This window comes from Pipistrellus hanaki (assembly GCF_964339955.1).
Source record: "Pipistrellus hanaki genome assembly, chromosome: 4".
Taxonomy (NCBI): Eukaryota; Metazoa; Chordata; class Mammalia; order Chiroptera; family Vespertilionidae; genus Pipistrellus; species Pipistrellus hanaki.
In genome coordinates this window covers 30,233,319-30,247,270 of record NC_140506.1, presented here as the reverse complement: position 1 = coordinate 30,247,270, position 13,952 = coordinate 30,233,319, and the positions used below count along the sequence as shown (strand labels likewise).

The following is a 13,952-nucleotide window of genomic DNA, read 5'->3' as shown; positions in this document are numbered from 1 at the left end:
CTGGAAATAAAGCAAAAGTTTCAAATAAAGGCATATATAAAAGAAAGCCTTCTAAACCTAGTAAAAATAATCCTTACATGTGTGTTCCAATTTCCTTTACTTCATGGTGTATGACATCATCAATACAACAATCAGGTTTCAGTTCAGCCACTGCAGCATTGGAGGCAGAAAGATTTAAACGCTGAGAGCTTGTCTGAAGATCAGCCTTGAAAGAAAGTGGCAAAAAATAGTCAAATGAGACTGGTTATCTACATGGTGAGGACAGGTATGGATGCAAAGAATAGGAACACAGAAGTAGGATGAAGGAGGAGCAAGACTTCTCTGCGTAAGTGTTTCTGTATAGCTCTGACACTCAGAACCATGACAATGGTTCACATACACATGCACATAAAAAATAAAATAAAATCAACAAGGTAGTATGAGAATTCAGAATTAAATACAAATGTTTCACACAAGGGAATTCTTCACTTAGGTATTTAAAAAATCTTCAAACTGCACAGAATGCAAAGCCACCAATAGGGTTCATCTATAAAAAACACTAAAAAAAGAAAACAGATAATGAGAATTTAAACAAGTCACTGATAAAAACTGCTACCCCAAAATAAGTGTGAAAAACAGAAAAATTACAAGAATAATACTGTCTGATTATGACACAATATAATTACAAATTATTAATAAGACAAAAAGGCCTTTCTATTTGAAAAACCTATTTACTTTTGGGTAGAAGGGGAAATACAAAGGAAATTATAAAATTATTTAAAAAACTACATATCAGAATCTGTAGGATACACCTAAACTAGTGAATCAGAAGAGAATTCACTTTTATAAAAAAAATAGTAAGAAGAATAAAAATAAACAAATTAAATCCCCAGCTAAAAAGGTAGAAAAAGGACAAGATAAATAATCAGAACCACAAAGAAAGATACAGTTAAAAGCAAATATTAATGAGGTAGAGAATAGAAAAGCATTAGATATAAAGTAATAAATAAAAAACCTAATATATAAACCAAGAGATACCTAAACTAAATCAAGAGAAAAAGAAAGCAAAAATACGCAAAATAAAAAATGACCAGGGAAAAATAGCATTGAGATAGACATTTTCAGAGACTACCATGAAGACCTATACACAAATAAATTTTTAAAAATCTACATAAAATGGATCATTTCCTGGAATAAGACAGTTTTGCAAAATTTTCACTATTAGAGATGAAAGATTACACATACTAATCTCCAGAGGACGAAAGTGAAAATGCTATCAAATAACTTCCCCAAAAAAACAGCACTAGCCCATATGATTTAGCAGGAGAATCCTATAAAAAGAATTCTACAAACCCTTTAAAGATCAGATAGTCAAAAAAAAAAAAAAAAAAAAAAAAAAGTCTAAATGCTCCATGTATTGCTCCAAAGCATTGAAAATAAAGGAAATTTCCCTAAATTTTTTTTTAACTACCATAATATTTTTTTTTATTGTTTAAAGTATTACATATGTCGCTTTTTTCCCCTATTGACCCCCCTCCACCACCACCACTGCACCACCCATCTCCCCAGGACAAGCCCCGACTGCCCCAGTATCCCGTGTCTATTGGTTATGCTACTATACATACATACAAGTCCTTTAGCAACCATAATATTGATACCTAAAACTTGATAAAAGAAAACATGAAAAAAGAAAAATATAAGCCAATATCATGTTATGCTACCTATGTCATCATGAATCTGATATAAAAAAATGACTTATGTGTACATAATACAACTAAATATCTTTTTGAGATGAAGAAGATTCTTTCCATGGACACAGACAATGGACAGGGGAAGGACTGGGGTGGGGTGGGAACTGGGTGGTGTGGGGTAAAGGTAAAATTGGGGACATCTGTAATACACTCAACATTAAATAAATTTAATTTAAAAAAAGAAGATTCTTGATGGGCATTACACTATTCAATAAACATTCGCTGCTGTTATATTTCAAACACCACTGCCTTTATAAAAATTAAAACTAAATAAAGCCAAAAGATATAAACTTATATATTTATAAGAAAGCTATTATATTGTTTTTCTCTTTTTAATACTTATTTACCTTAAATTAGATGCCCTGATTGATTTATTCATCTTATAAAAATAAATAGAACATTTACTGAATGCCAGGAAAAAAGTATACATTCTCAAAGTTCTAAAAGTCAGATCTTTTCATAATCGAATGCAAAGACTGGCAAACTTTAAAAGACCAGGCAGCAAATAATTTAGACTTTGCAGAGCTCTATTGCAACTACAACTCAGCCATTGTAGCTTGAGATCTGCCACAGATAATACAGAAATAAATGAGTGTGTCTGTGTGTCAATAAAACTTTATGGACACTGAAATTTGAATTTCACATCACAAAATAAGCTGTTTCTTTCCAATCATTTGAAAATGTAAAAACCATTATTTGCTCAAAAGCCATAAAAATAGGCATGGACCAAATATGGCCTACAGATTATAATTTGCCAACTCCTGACCTAATGAAAGGCAGAAACCCCATCAATAGTATAACAAACATATGCACATGTATGCAAAAATTTGCATCCAATTTCTGGGAGTTAGGTCATATAGGAAATTTGGAATATTTGCTGAGGTCCTTTTCAATTCTAATAATTGATCATTTTCAAACACATCCTAATTGGACTTCCGTTCTGATAATGCTCAAGTGACCTAAACGCATCACTTGGGACAGCTTTTACAAAACTTCTCCCTCATATTCAGTGAGTTTTTACTTTCTTTATGCACTTTCTCTATGTAAATAGATTTCAGATTGTTTAATTGAATTGGTATATTCTCTCTCTTAATTTCTAAATGACTGAAAAAATCTTCTAACTGGTCTATTTCCTACAAACCATCCCATACAATGCTTTCATCAGTCTTCCAAAATAGTGTGAATATCTTTGCTCAAAAATCTCCATTGACAGCCTGGCCAGTGTTGCTCAGTGGTTGAGCATCGACCTATTGAACCAGGAGGTCAAGGTTCAATTCCCTGACAGGGCACATACCTGGGTTACGAGTTCAATTCCCATTAGGGGGCATGTAGGAGGCAGCTGATCAATGATTCTCATCATTGATGTTTCTATCTCCCCCTCCCTATCCCTTGTTTCTCTGAAATCAATTATATATATATATATATATATATATATATATACATATATATATATACATATATATATATATATATATATATATATATATATATATATATATATATATATATATATTTTTTTTTAAATCTCCTCTGACTGCTCACGGTCTCAAAAAACAAAACAGGCAAAATCTCAACCTTAGCCTAGCTTGCAAGGTGCTCCACTGTGTGCACATCCATAATCTTGCCTACTCTTCAGTGCTATAAGAACACAACTTGTATCCCTATGTCTCTGCTTCCGATTACCTAGTTCCTCTTGTCTTTTTCTCTAAATCCTACCATTCTTTCAAGACCCTCTTGTGCTCCTTTTCTTCTAATAAGCTTTCCTGATTTAGGCAATCTCCCCCCCTCCCCCACCCGTAATCTTTCCTCCTCCTTCAAATTTTATTATGTTAATCAGAAATTGCTAACAAAAACATTCTGCTGTTTACTGTTGACTGGTACATTTTCTCATCCAACCTATCACAAACTTTGGAAATAACAGAAATGATCCTGTGCTTAGCTTACTATACTATTAGGTATTTAATTATTGCTTGTTGTTGATGACAAAAATTTCCATGTCAAACATGCTTTTTATAAGTTTCAAAAACATAATAGAAAAGTTGTTTTAAAAAATATATCGCAAACAAGAATGCCACTTACTTTTACCAATATATCTTTTACAACTTGATTACTATCATTATGAACGCTGATATAACTGGAAAAGGTCTCTCCCAAAAATATGTTCCTGTGAAATAAAATAAAATTTTACATAGAAATTCATTCAAGATTTATCATAAATATTCTATTTGAGCACCACTGAGAACTTCAAATGTAGAAAAATTTATTAAAGGACAGAGATCAGGAAAAATACTGCTTCAACATTCCTTGTTTACATTAGGCTGCTCTTTTATTAATAGAGGCCCAGTGCACAAAATTCTTACACTTGGGGGCGGTGGCCCCTCAGACTGGCCTGCACCTTCTCTCAGTCTGAGAGCCCTTGGGGGATGTCTGACTGCCGGCTTGGGTCTGCTCCTCATCCTTAGAACTGCCATAGAGGCAGGAGAGGCTCCGACCACCACTGCTGTGTTCGCCAGCTGTGAGCCCGCCTTCTGGCTGAGTGCCGCTCCCCCTGTGGGAGTGTACTGACCACCAGGGGACAGCTCCTGTGTTGAGTGTCTGCCCCCTGGTGGTCACTGTGCATCACAATGACTGATCGTTCCACTGTTCGATTTGCATATTAGGCTTTTATTATTTAGGATAAGTATTTTGAATTGCATCCTACATAATAAAAGCCTAATATGCAAACTGACTGAACAGAATGACCAGCGGAATGACTGGCCACTATGATGCACACTGACTACCAGGGGGCAGACACTCAATGCAGGAGCTGACCCCAGCCCAGCCAGCATGGGCCCCCCAATCACCCTGCTGGTCGCCCCACAAGGGAGGCGACTGGTGGCGACGGCAAGGCTGGCGAGTAGGCAGTGCCAGGCCAGTCAAGGCAGGTGCCATCAGGGGGCATCCCGATCGCACTGCAGATTGGCCCTGATTGCCGGCCAGGCCTAGGGACCCTACTCATACATGAATTTCATGCACCAGTCCTCTAGTTTAATCTGTAAAACAAGCTATAAATCATGGCCCTCAACTACAGCACTAACTGCCAGTTTCTTTAGGAATAAGTCACTGAAATCAGGTTCATGTTAAGAGTCTTAGGAGTCTTAAGATTTGTTATTGAAGAGGATAGAAAAAAGCAATTTTTGTTAACTACCTTATGACCTGAATCTAGAAGAGACCCAAGTAATTGATCTCAGAGTATTTTTTATATTTGATTTTTCTAAGTTAGTCTAATAAAAATAGTAACTAGTGGCTTTACTGTATACTTTTTATAAAATTATTTTATAAAAAAATATATTTGTAATTATATACTATGTAAAATATTTTAAAATATATATTTATAAAACATATTTTTACATGAATATATTTCCAAGTTTTGAAGACACTAGTCAATGACCACCTTCTGTAAACCTTTCATAAAAACTTAAAAAATACATTTTAGTGTCAAATTCTCTCAGTTGAAAAGGATGGAACCAGGGGCATCCACCCCAATAATAATCTATAATAATAAGCTAAGAGAAAGAGGAAAAATAAAAAAAATTTATAGCTCCTAATTAGCTGCCAAGTCTGATAACTTACGTTGAGAGAGGGCTGTGAAGTTGAATAAAAGAGATGATTCTGAAAGACATTTGTATTAAATAAATTAAAATAAAAGGAATCCATGGGCATTAAAAAATACAGAGTAGAGCAAAAAGTACTGTTACAGTTGTGAGTATGCAAAATAGTTCATTCTTGTATTGTATTATTTATTAATTATTGTATTATTTTCCATTCAAACAACTATAAACTGACTTTTGCCTGACCCTGTATAGAAAGATCTAATGGAGAAAGTTAAAATCCTATCACTTGAAGAATCACTATTAATATCTTGGTATGTATCTTATTTTTCTTAACTATATATATATATATATATATATATATATATATATATATATTTACGGTTTTTTAAAAACCAGTATCATATAGTATAATTTTGATGAAATGTTTTTTTTACCACTTAAATGGATCATGAGCACTTTGCCAACCCATAGTTATTTTTCTGAAAACTAGATTTGTAATGCCTTCAAAGTATTGCTGCATGTCCTTTGTGATTACATCATTCTTACCCGAAATTCTGTGGTAAAGTCAACATTTCTCCCAACATTAAAATTTCTGCACCATTTACAGTTGAAGGATCATCTCTCATGAGTTGGTTAAAGAGATCTCCTATAGAAAGACAAAAACATAAAATTCTACCTTGTAAATAACTTTACTTATTATACATAAATATATATATATATGGGAGAGAGATGTTTTTAAAAAAACAATCTCTTCACAAGTTATATTTAAACAAGCTAATATGTAACCTTCAATGAAACTAGTGCATGCCAATAAATTCTAGTTTCACAGAGAATGAACATTAGAAACAAAGGTAAATATAGGTCAAGTGATATAAAATATATTATAGTAAGCTCCAGTAATTTTAAAAAAAGGGAATGCTAATACATACATTGATGGAACAATTTGAAGACAAATGTAATTTTTATAGCATTATGACTATGGATGTATTATTATTAAAACTAAAATAAAAATCTCCTGTTGCCATTGGATATTAATAGTACCTTATAATGAGACCTGTTACTTGATGGCCACCACTTGCATGCTACAAAAACAGGGAACAGAAAATGTAGCAAAGAGTAAAAATTGGCAAGGCTGGGCTTATTCAAAGGTAACAGAGTCAATTAAGATGCCAATTTTCCCCTAAGTGCAGTAGAATAAAGTAAGTACCATACCAGGTAAGTCTTTCTCTTCACATGTTACTGGAATATTGGTGAATAAAGTAGGCTTCGTCAACCGCATCACTGTGAATTCCAACAGTAAAAAAAAAAATAGGTATATTAATATTGCTTTGGGCTAGTATTCCCAAGCCAGTGCATGGCACTCATACATTTTATACTAATGTAAAATATAACTATATACTTCCTAAACTAAATATAATATTAAATACTTCCTAAGATTATTATATAGCAATCATTCATTTTAAATGCTAATATATGAAACAATTTTATACATGAGAAAAGAAAATAATTTTACATTTTTATAAGTTAATGAACTTTAAAAATTAAATGTAAATACACCTTATTACAGAAAAACTAGAAAACAAAAGAGTTTATCCTATTTAATAGAGGGAATATGCTAATTGATCGTCACATCATCACAAAGATGGCAGCACCCACAGCCACAAGATGGCAGTGCCCAGTCCTCTCAGTCCCACCTTACCCAGCCAGAGTCCCCCAGTCACCTCATTTTATACTAATGTAAAATATAACTATATACTTCCCTGCCTCATCCAGCCTCAGTCGCGCAGTCACCTCAGCCCCACAGGGGAAGGCAGTTGGGGGTGATTGGGCTGTCATGGGAGGGCAGTTAGGGACAATCATGCTGGCAAGGGAGCAGTTAGGTGTCAATCAGGCTGGCAGGGGAGCGGTTAGGGGGCTATCAGACTGGCAGGGAGAGTGGTTAGGGGCAATCAGGCAGGTGAGTGGTTAGGAGCCAGCAGTCCTGGATTGTGAAAGGGATATCTAACTACAGGTTTAGGCCAGATCCTGCCAGGCTGGAGGACCTGAGGCCACACCTACCACCATGTGGGGCTTAATGCAGGATCTCAGGTATGGTGCCAAAACCAGTAATCAGACATCCCCCAAGGGTTCCCAGATTGGAGAGGGTTAAGGTGGGCTGAGGGACTACCCCTATGCACAAATTTTGTGCACCGGGCCTCTAGCCCTATCTAATAGAGTGAATATACAAATTGACTGTCACGCTATAACAAGATGGCTGCACACACAATGGAGGCAGGGATTCCATAACATAAGGTGGCTGTGCCCACAGCAGAGGCAGGGATCCTGTAACACAAGATGGCTGGCCCACAATGGAGGCTGACGAGCCTTAATCAGCAGGGACCCTAGGCTGCGTGGTGCTGGGCGGGGGCAGGGAACCTGAGGCCGTGTTTCTGCCTGGCAGGGCTTGACCGGGGACCTCAGGCCATGCTCCCTGCTTGGCAGGGATTGATGAGGGACCTCAAGCCACGTTCCCAGCCAAGCAGAGCTTTATGGGGACCTCAGACCACACCCCCTGCCCGGCAGGGCTTGATGGGAAGGAACCTCAGGCAATGTTCCCCGCCCAGTGGAACTTGCAACCAGGGCATGTGCCCTGACACATGCCTGTAATGCCCAAACATCAGCCACACTGGCCAGGACATGAGTACCTAACTTTTAGCCCTTGATTAGCAACCTCACAGTAAGTAAGACCTCAACAATAATCAGCTTCACCATTTATTTTTGCCTAATTATATTAACCAACTATTGTTCACAAGCTCACTAGCAATACTCAATGGCTTCTTGACATTTCTCCAACAGTCTTGGATTGAAAAGCAAGATTGATGAACAAAAGAGGAAGTCATCACTGAAGAAGCTACTTTGGAAACTCCCTCTACAACAGGTGATTTTTCATTTAAAGACTTCCGGAAGCATTTGTGCACATGCTGTTTATTTTCTAGACAGCAGTCTCATTTGAGACAATAAAATGACACTAAAAATAGTTAAAAACAAAACAAAATTTGAACAGAGTAAAATCTAACTGGAAAAGATTCCCTCTTTATTAAAAATGAGTAGACCCCTTGGACTTTAAGCAATATCAGCCTGTGAAGAATCTCTCCAAAGAGCACATTTATCATGCATTATGAAACCTCTACCACGCTAGGCACTATGCCACAAGGCAAACATATCTCCACCTGGCTAATGAATACACTCTTACTGGTTTTTTTTCAAGAGTTTGGTTTTACTACTTAATAGTAGTAACTCCATGTAAACTCTGTGAGGGCAGGGTACATTTGCATCCTTTCCTACTGAATTCTAGTATCTAGCTCATAGGAGGCATTTAAATTTATTAAATAAATACACCCTTTTATAAACCTTTTATTCCATAATCACTTTGGTTATTTTTTACTTTTTTTAATACATTTTATTGGTTTTTTACAGAGAGGAAGGGAGAGGGATAGAGAGTTAGAAACATCGACCAGCTGCCTCCTGCACACCCCCTATTGAGGATGTGCCCGCAACCAACGTACATGCCCTTGACCGGAATCGAACCTGGGACCCTTCAGTCCATAGGCTGATGCTCTATCCACTGAGCCAAACCGGTCAGGGCACTTTGGTTATTTTTTTTAAAAATTATCTTTACTGTTGAAAGCATTATATATGTTCCTCCTTTTTCCCCCCAATGACCCCCTGCACCCTGCCCCACTCCATCTCCCAGTCCTTCACCACACTATTGTCTGTGTCCAGGGGCTATGCATATACCCATATAAATCCTTTGGTTATTTCTATGAGGTGTTGCATAAATCCATTTTATAACCTTTTGGTTATGGGAAACCAACAATGACTTCAAGAACCAGCAGGTTAGTAACCAGTATTAATAGTCATTAATATTGACTATTACTTGTATTAGAATAAAAAGTAACTTGATTTCTTATCATATTTAATGCTTCTTTTCAAAACACGCTATATAGTCTTAAAGATATACTATGGTTTTAGGAAAATTATTTATTTTTTTATTTAACCTTTGTTTCAAGACAATACATCAACTGTTATCTATTACATATCTTTGGGAACACACACAATTTGATTGGTCTCCCATTTTGAACTATATACATGCCACCGAAGTAGCATTCCCTGAAAATGAAACAGGTTTTAGTTTAATTTTTAAAAAATTATTACATTTTAGATGAGTAAAGAAAAAAATAGTATAAAATTAGATTTTAAGGATTTACCCAAATCCAAACTATTCACTGTAACTCATAGGAATATATAACTCAACCATTGGAAAATTAACAGAACAAAAGGAATGGCTCATTTTACCTCTAACATCAGTATAAATAATAATTTATCAAAATTAATTTAAACAATGGCTGTTAAAAAGTTCTTGACTTAAATGACAAGTCTACAAATTCACATGATATTTATTCCTGAGACACAAACTGAACACTTGTTACCACACAATTATTTTTCACAATGTTAAGAATAAATAGGCTATACTAACAAAGATTCAAATAAAAAAAATTGTCAATAAAAATTTAAAAACTAGTAAAATTTACTCATCTATTTCAGTACATACTCTTCTTTTTGACAACCACTGGAATTCATTACATACTAAAAATAATACCATGTTTACGCACAAATAAATTTATTTTCCCTGTGAGAGCTAATCTTCCTTTAAGGAGATTTCCCACATATTCACAGTACATAATATCACAGAACACCCATATTTGGCCCAAATGTCTCTGAATTGTAGCATTACAAGATGGAAGTTCATTGTGCCTGATAATTCTATTGAGTTTTGCCCAAATGTCTTCCAGAGTTTGGTTGTTACATACAGTTTGATCTATTGTCCATCTTGCTCTATAAAACAAGTGTAAACCTAGTGCCTTTACACTATCTTGCAATTTTTCAGACAAAGGAAAAATATCTTCAGTACAATTTTTGCCGGGGAGTGAAACGCTCCAGGACCTCTTCTCGTGCCGTTTCCCTTTCTCTGACTGTTTATCCCGATTTCCAGACGTAATCTGTTCATGCAGTGTGTGTGAACGGATTAAGGGCTTCTTTCCTTTCAAATTAGGCTGAAACTCCAATAGAGCTACTGTGCAATCATAACTCTGTGATTTAACATCATGTTCTGAGATGGCTAAGTGTTGTTTCACATCTTCAGCTGCCTCTGCAGAAATCACCGGTGGTGATCGTTTAGGTTTGAGGGGAAGTTTGGACCCATCATGTGGAAACCAAGGGATAAATCTTGATAGAGGACGCGTAGGAAAGTCTTGAATTGCTTTCTCTGCGATTTTCAGCAATTGTGTGGGATCACTCTCATATGCTCGATAATGCAATATTATTTCGGTGGTCATTCTCAAGTAGTCCAATTACTCTTAATGAAAAGAAAATTCCTTAGCTGAGCTCCTCAGAGCTAGACTGTAATTTAAAATTACAAGACTGTTTCTTTCCAAACCAGAGGGGAACAGGACCTAAAGCGGAAGTATTGCAGAGAATAAGATATGGTAGGGACAGCCTACATACAAATAGTCAGGGAGAAAAGGAAAAACAAAAACCAATCCCAATATACTATTTTACCAAAGTGCTAGTGGTAAATGTGAATGTAATCCACGAATCTGGAAATCCTCTCTCTCATGAAAATAAGGGAGCTGGATTAGATGCCTTATCAGCTCACTTCTAGCCTAAAAATGCTACCTTGTTTCCCCGAAAATACGACATCCTCCGAAAATAAGACCTAGTGCATGGAAAAATAAGACATCCCCTGAAAATAAGATCTAGCGCATCTTTGGGAGCAAAAATTAATATAAGACACTGTCTTATTTTCGGGGAAACAGAGTAGTAGTCAACATGTTTAACTTAATAGGTAATAAAGAATTTTGAAAATAATGACATTAATATATTAGGTACTAATAATATTAAGACTATATACAAAACAAACATTGTGATTCTTAAAATACTAGATTCATATATAGATCATTTAAAGAAGTAATAATACTACTTAAAATTTTGAGACTTCTCAATAGTAAACACTAAAAGCATAAAAATGGTTTCAGTTTGCATTTTACCCAGGCTAGGGACTGGTTTTGTGACAGCCTCCTCTGTCTAATTAAGGCACTTAAGACCCTGGCTCTTGAATTCCAATTTGGAGGGAAGCAAGAAGGCTAGACCCTTATTTTTTCTTCTTATAACACAGAAGTCCTCAAGTTGCCCCAAATTAAGCACTGAGAGTAAGTTCCAGCATATAGTACACAGGCTCAAGAATGGAACCTTACAGGATCAGCAAGTCAGGTTTTCTAACCAGGTACAAAACTGCAAAAGCCATACTTGCAAATTCTTTCATATCTTACACTAAAAAAAAAAAAAAAAAAAAAAAAAAAAAAAAAAAAAGAAGAAGAAGAAAAAAGAGAGAGATTGAATCCCTTCTCCTCAAAATCATTAAAAGAACTACTTGATGAGGGTTCTCCCACTGTCAGGATAACAGTGGTGGGGACTCCTGGCATGATGTCAACACTTTATGACCACCTTGTGAAGAGTCATAAGTCATCTCATGATTATTTTAGCCTACTGTTAATGTCCATTAACAGACTTGACAACTTGTAAATTCATAGTATTCATAATTTTTAATGTTTCTTAAATTAGGTAGCACATCCTTTCAAGAATGTATGCTTTTATTTTTTCCCTTATACTTTCACATTGTAAGATAAGGACATTGAGAATTCCCTCAGTATTGTCTAAACTTATTCAGTTTTTGGGAAAGACGGAGGAAGGCCTTGTGCTGAAATACTGCCTCCATCAATAATTAGCTTTGTGATCTTGGAAACCTTTCTTAACTTTTGAGAGTTAAGGAACCCCTACTGGGCATGCTTGCTGTGAGATTGAGAGATAAAGCCCCTGGCAGTTGCTTTTCTTCTTTTTCTTCAGGAATAACCCACTTCAGTCCAGCTCACTTGCTCAAACTAAGCTTACTGGGCATTTTGCTATATTACTTAATATTGCACTTCCTTAATTAGGCAGTCAGAGGCCGTCCTGCTAACCCCAGCTATCGGTATTTGATTTTACGTTACAAATAGGACTGGGGGGGCTTCTGGAAGGGAAGGTCCCTCAAAATGGATACCACAAGGATGTGCAATGCAACTGAGTTTGAAAGTCTACTGAGCATTTTCTCAGCTCAGTAGAAGAAGGAGTTGGTAACCACATATCAGAGCATACAAAAAATAAAAAAGTGCATTTGTGGAAAAAATAGATAAAACACAGCTGAAAGCATTTAAAAGTTTGTTGTTTCCCCCCACCCCCACCCCTCCTAGAAAACAATAGGAATTCAAGAAAAATTTTTACCTGTTTTTCTCTAAATAATGATCTAATTATCAAACATACTCACATTGATGGCTAGGTACAGAATATGAAAGTTGACGTGAGTTTTCCCATATACAGAGTATTTTGAAGTACACACTACAGCAGATTTTAACAAACCTGAATTATATGTCAGTACCATGTACTTGTAAATCTTTGGCACTGCTGTTCTACAGATGGAGTTGAAGGCTCTTTGTCAGAGCCGCATGAAGGGACAAGACGCCAAAGAAAACCACTTCAGAGGCCGCCTGTCATCCTCTAGGTCACATGGCTCTCCTCGCGTAGGGTGGGGACGTCAGGTTCTGGGACTACAATCTGGTGACTGCAACAGCACCTCACTGAGTGACTGGCCTCTATCCCCTCCCCTCCGCCACCGGTCTACCTACCCGTTCTAGAGGGAGGCTCTCAACAAACCTAAAATCAGAGTTGAAATTGCTTCCCGCCGCTTTGGCGCCAGCGGCAGAGCCATAGGGCGTGCAGGGAGGGTAAGAAGAACGAGACCTACACCCCACAGGCCAGGGCTGTGTGGCCAAGACTTGGAGCTCTAGAGAGGAGGGGGGGGGGGGGAGAGAGAACAGATGAAGGGGAGTCAGGTTCACTTTACCTTTCAGAGCCAGCAGGTGCTCCTGTTTGGGGGGATTCACTTCCATTTGGACGGGCACTCTCGATCGAGAGCCTACGGGGGTTGAGGAGGTTCAATCCAACCCGGAAGAGAGCAGAAAAAACGCACTTTGGGGAAGGCAGCGCGTCAAACACAGCCCCTTCCCGGTGGTGTTTTAAATTCCCTTCCTATCAGGTCCTTTACGACCCAACGGCAGCTTCTCACCAAGGCCACATCTGGCCTGTGGAACACCCACAAAGAGGATACTCCTCTTCCCAGCCGCATTCACACTTCGCGACGGCACAACGCCACTCGTCGGAACATTACGCGGTCTCCGAAATGACGGCCTGGCGGCGTAAAAGATTCAGAGGTGGCACCGGGACTTGTAGTTTCGTATAAAACCGCACTGCATGCTGGGAGATGTAGTTCCTTCTCATTCCCCCCCCCCCCCCCTTTCGCGACCGATTGGGGACAATGTCTTGCTCTTGGAGCGAGAGTTGCATCCTAACATTTTGCTTCTCTTTTGGCTTTAGTTTTTTTCCTTAACGTTATTCCTTCCATCAGTGGCAGATTCTTTAATGACAATAAAAGCGCCCACGCGCAAGGATGTGCAGCCGGAGGAGGAAGGAGGCGGTCCTGGGAACATCTCCCCGCCCC

At 37.4% G+C, this 13,952-nt stretch overlaps 2 protein-coding genes across 5 annotated transcripts in view; both read right to left on the bottom strand.

Moving 5' to 3' along the window:
- TRAPPC13 (trafficking protein particle complex subunit 13) overlaps positions 1 to 13,439 on the bottom strand; it is a 31,278-nt gene extending 17,839 nt beyond the window's left edge. For all 4 annotated transcript variants that reach the window (XM_084880812.1, XM_084880813.1, XM_084880814.1 and 1 more), the window contains exons 1-5: positions 13,299 to 13,439; positions 6,536 to 6,604; positions 5,870 to 5,969; positions 3,810 to 3,894; positions 78 to 205 (exon numbers count right to left, since the gene is read on the bottom strand). In XM_084880812.1, the coding sequence (XP_084736938.1) occupies positions 78 to 205; positions 3,810 to 3,894; positions 5,870 to 5,969; positions 6,536 to 6,604; positions 13,299 to 13,344 (428 nt within the window). In that variant the 5' untranslated portion in view covers positions 13,345 to 13,439. The remainder of the gene's footprint in view (positions 1 to 77; positions 206 to 3,809; positions 3,895 to 5,869; positions 5,970 to 6,535; positions 6,605 to 13,298) is intronic.
- SHLD3 (shieldin complex subunit 3) lies at positions 8,992 to 13,431 on the bottom strand. The gene is made up of 2 exons (XM_084880818.1): positions 13,299 to 13,431; positions 8,992 to 10,815 (listed from the first exon to the last, which is right to left on the bottom strand). Exon 2 carries the CDS (start codon positions 10,696 to 10,698, stop codon positions 9,943 to 9,945), a length of 756 nt encoding a protein of 251 aa, XP_084736944.1. The 5' UTR covers positions 10,699 to 10,815; positions 13,299 to 13,431; the 3' UTR covers positions 8,992 to 9,942.
- Positions 13,440 to 13,952: the final 513 nt, after the last annotated feature.

Coding starts and splice junctions, on each gene's coding strand:
- SHLD3 (XM_084880818.1), bottom strand. CDS start 10,698: ATGACCACCGAAATAATATTGCATTATCGAGCATATGAGAGTGATCCC.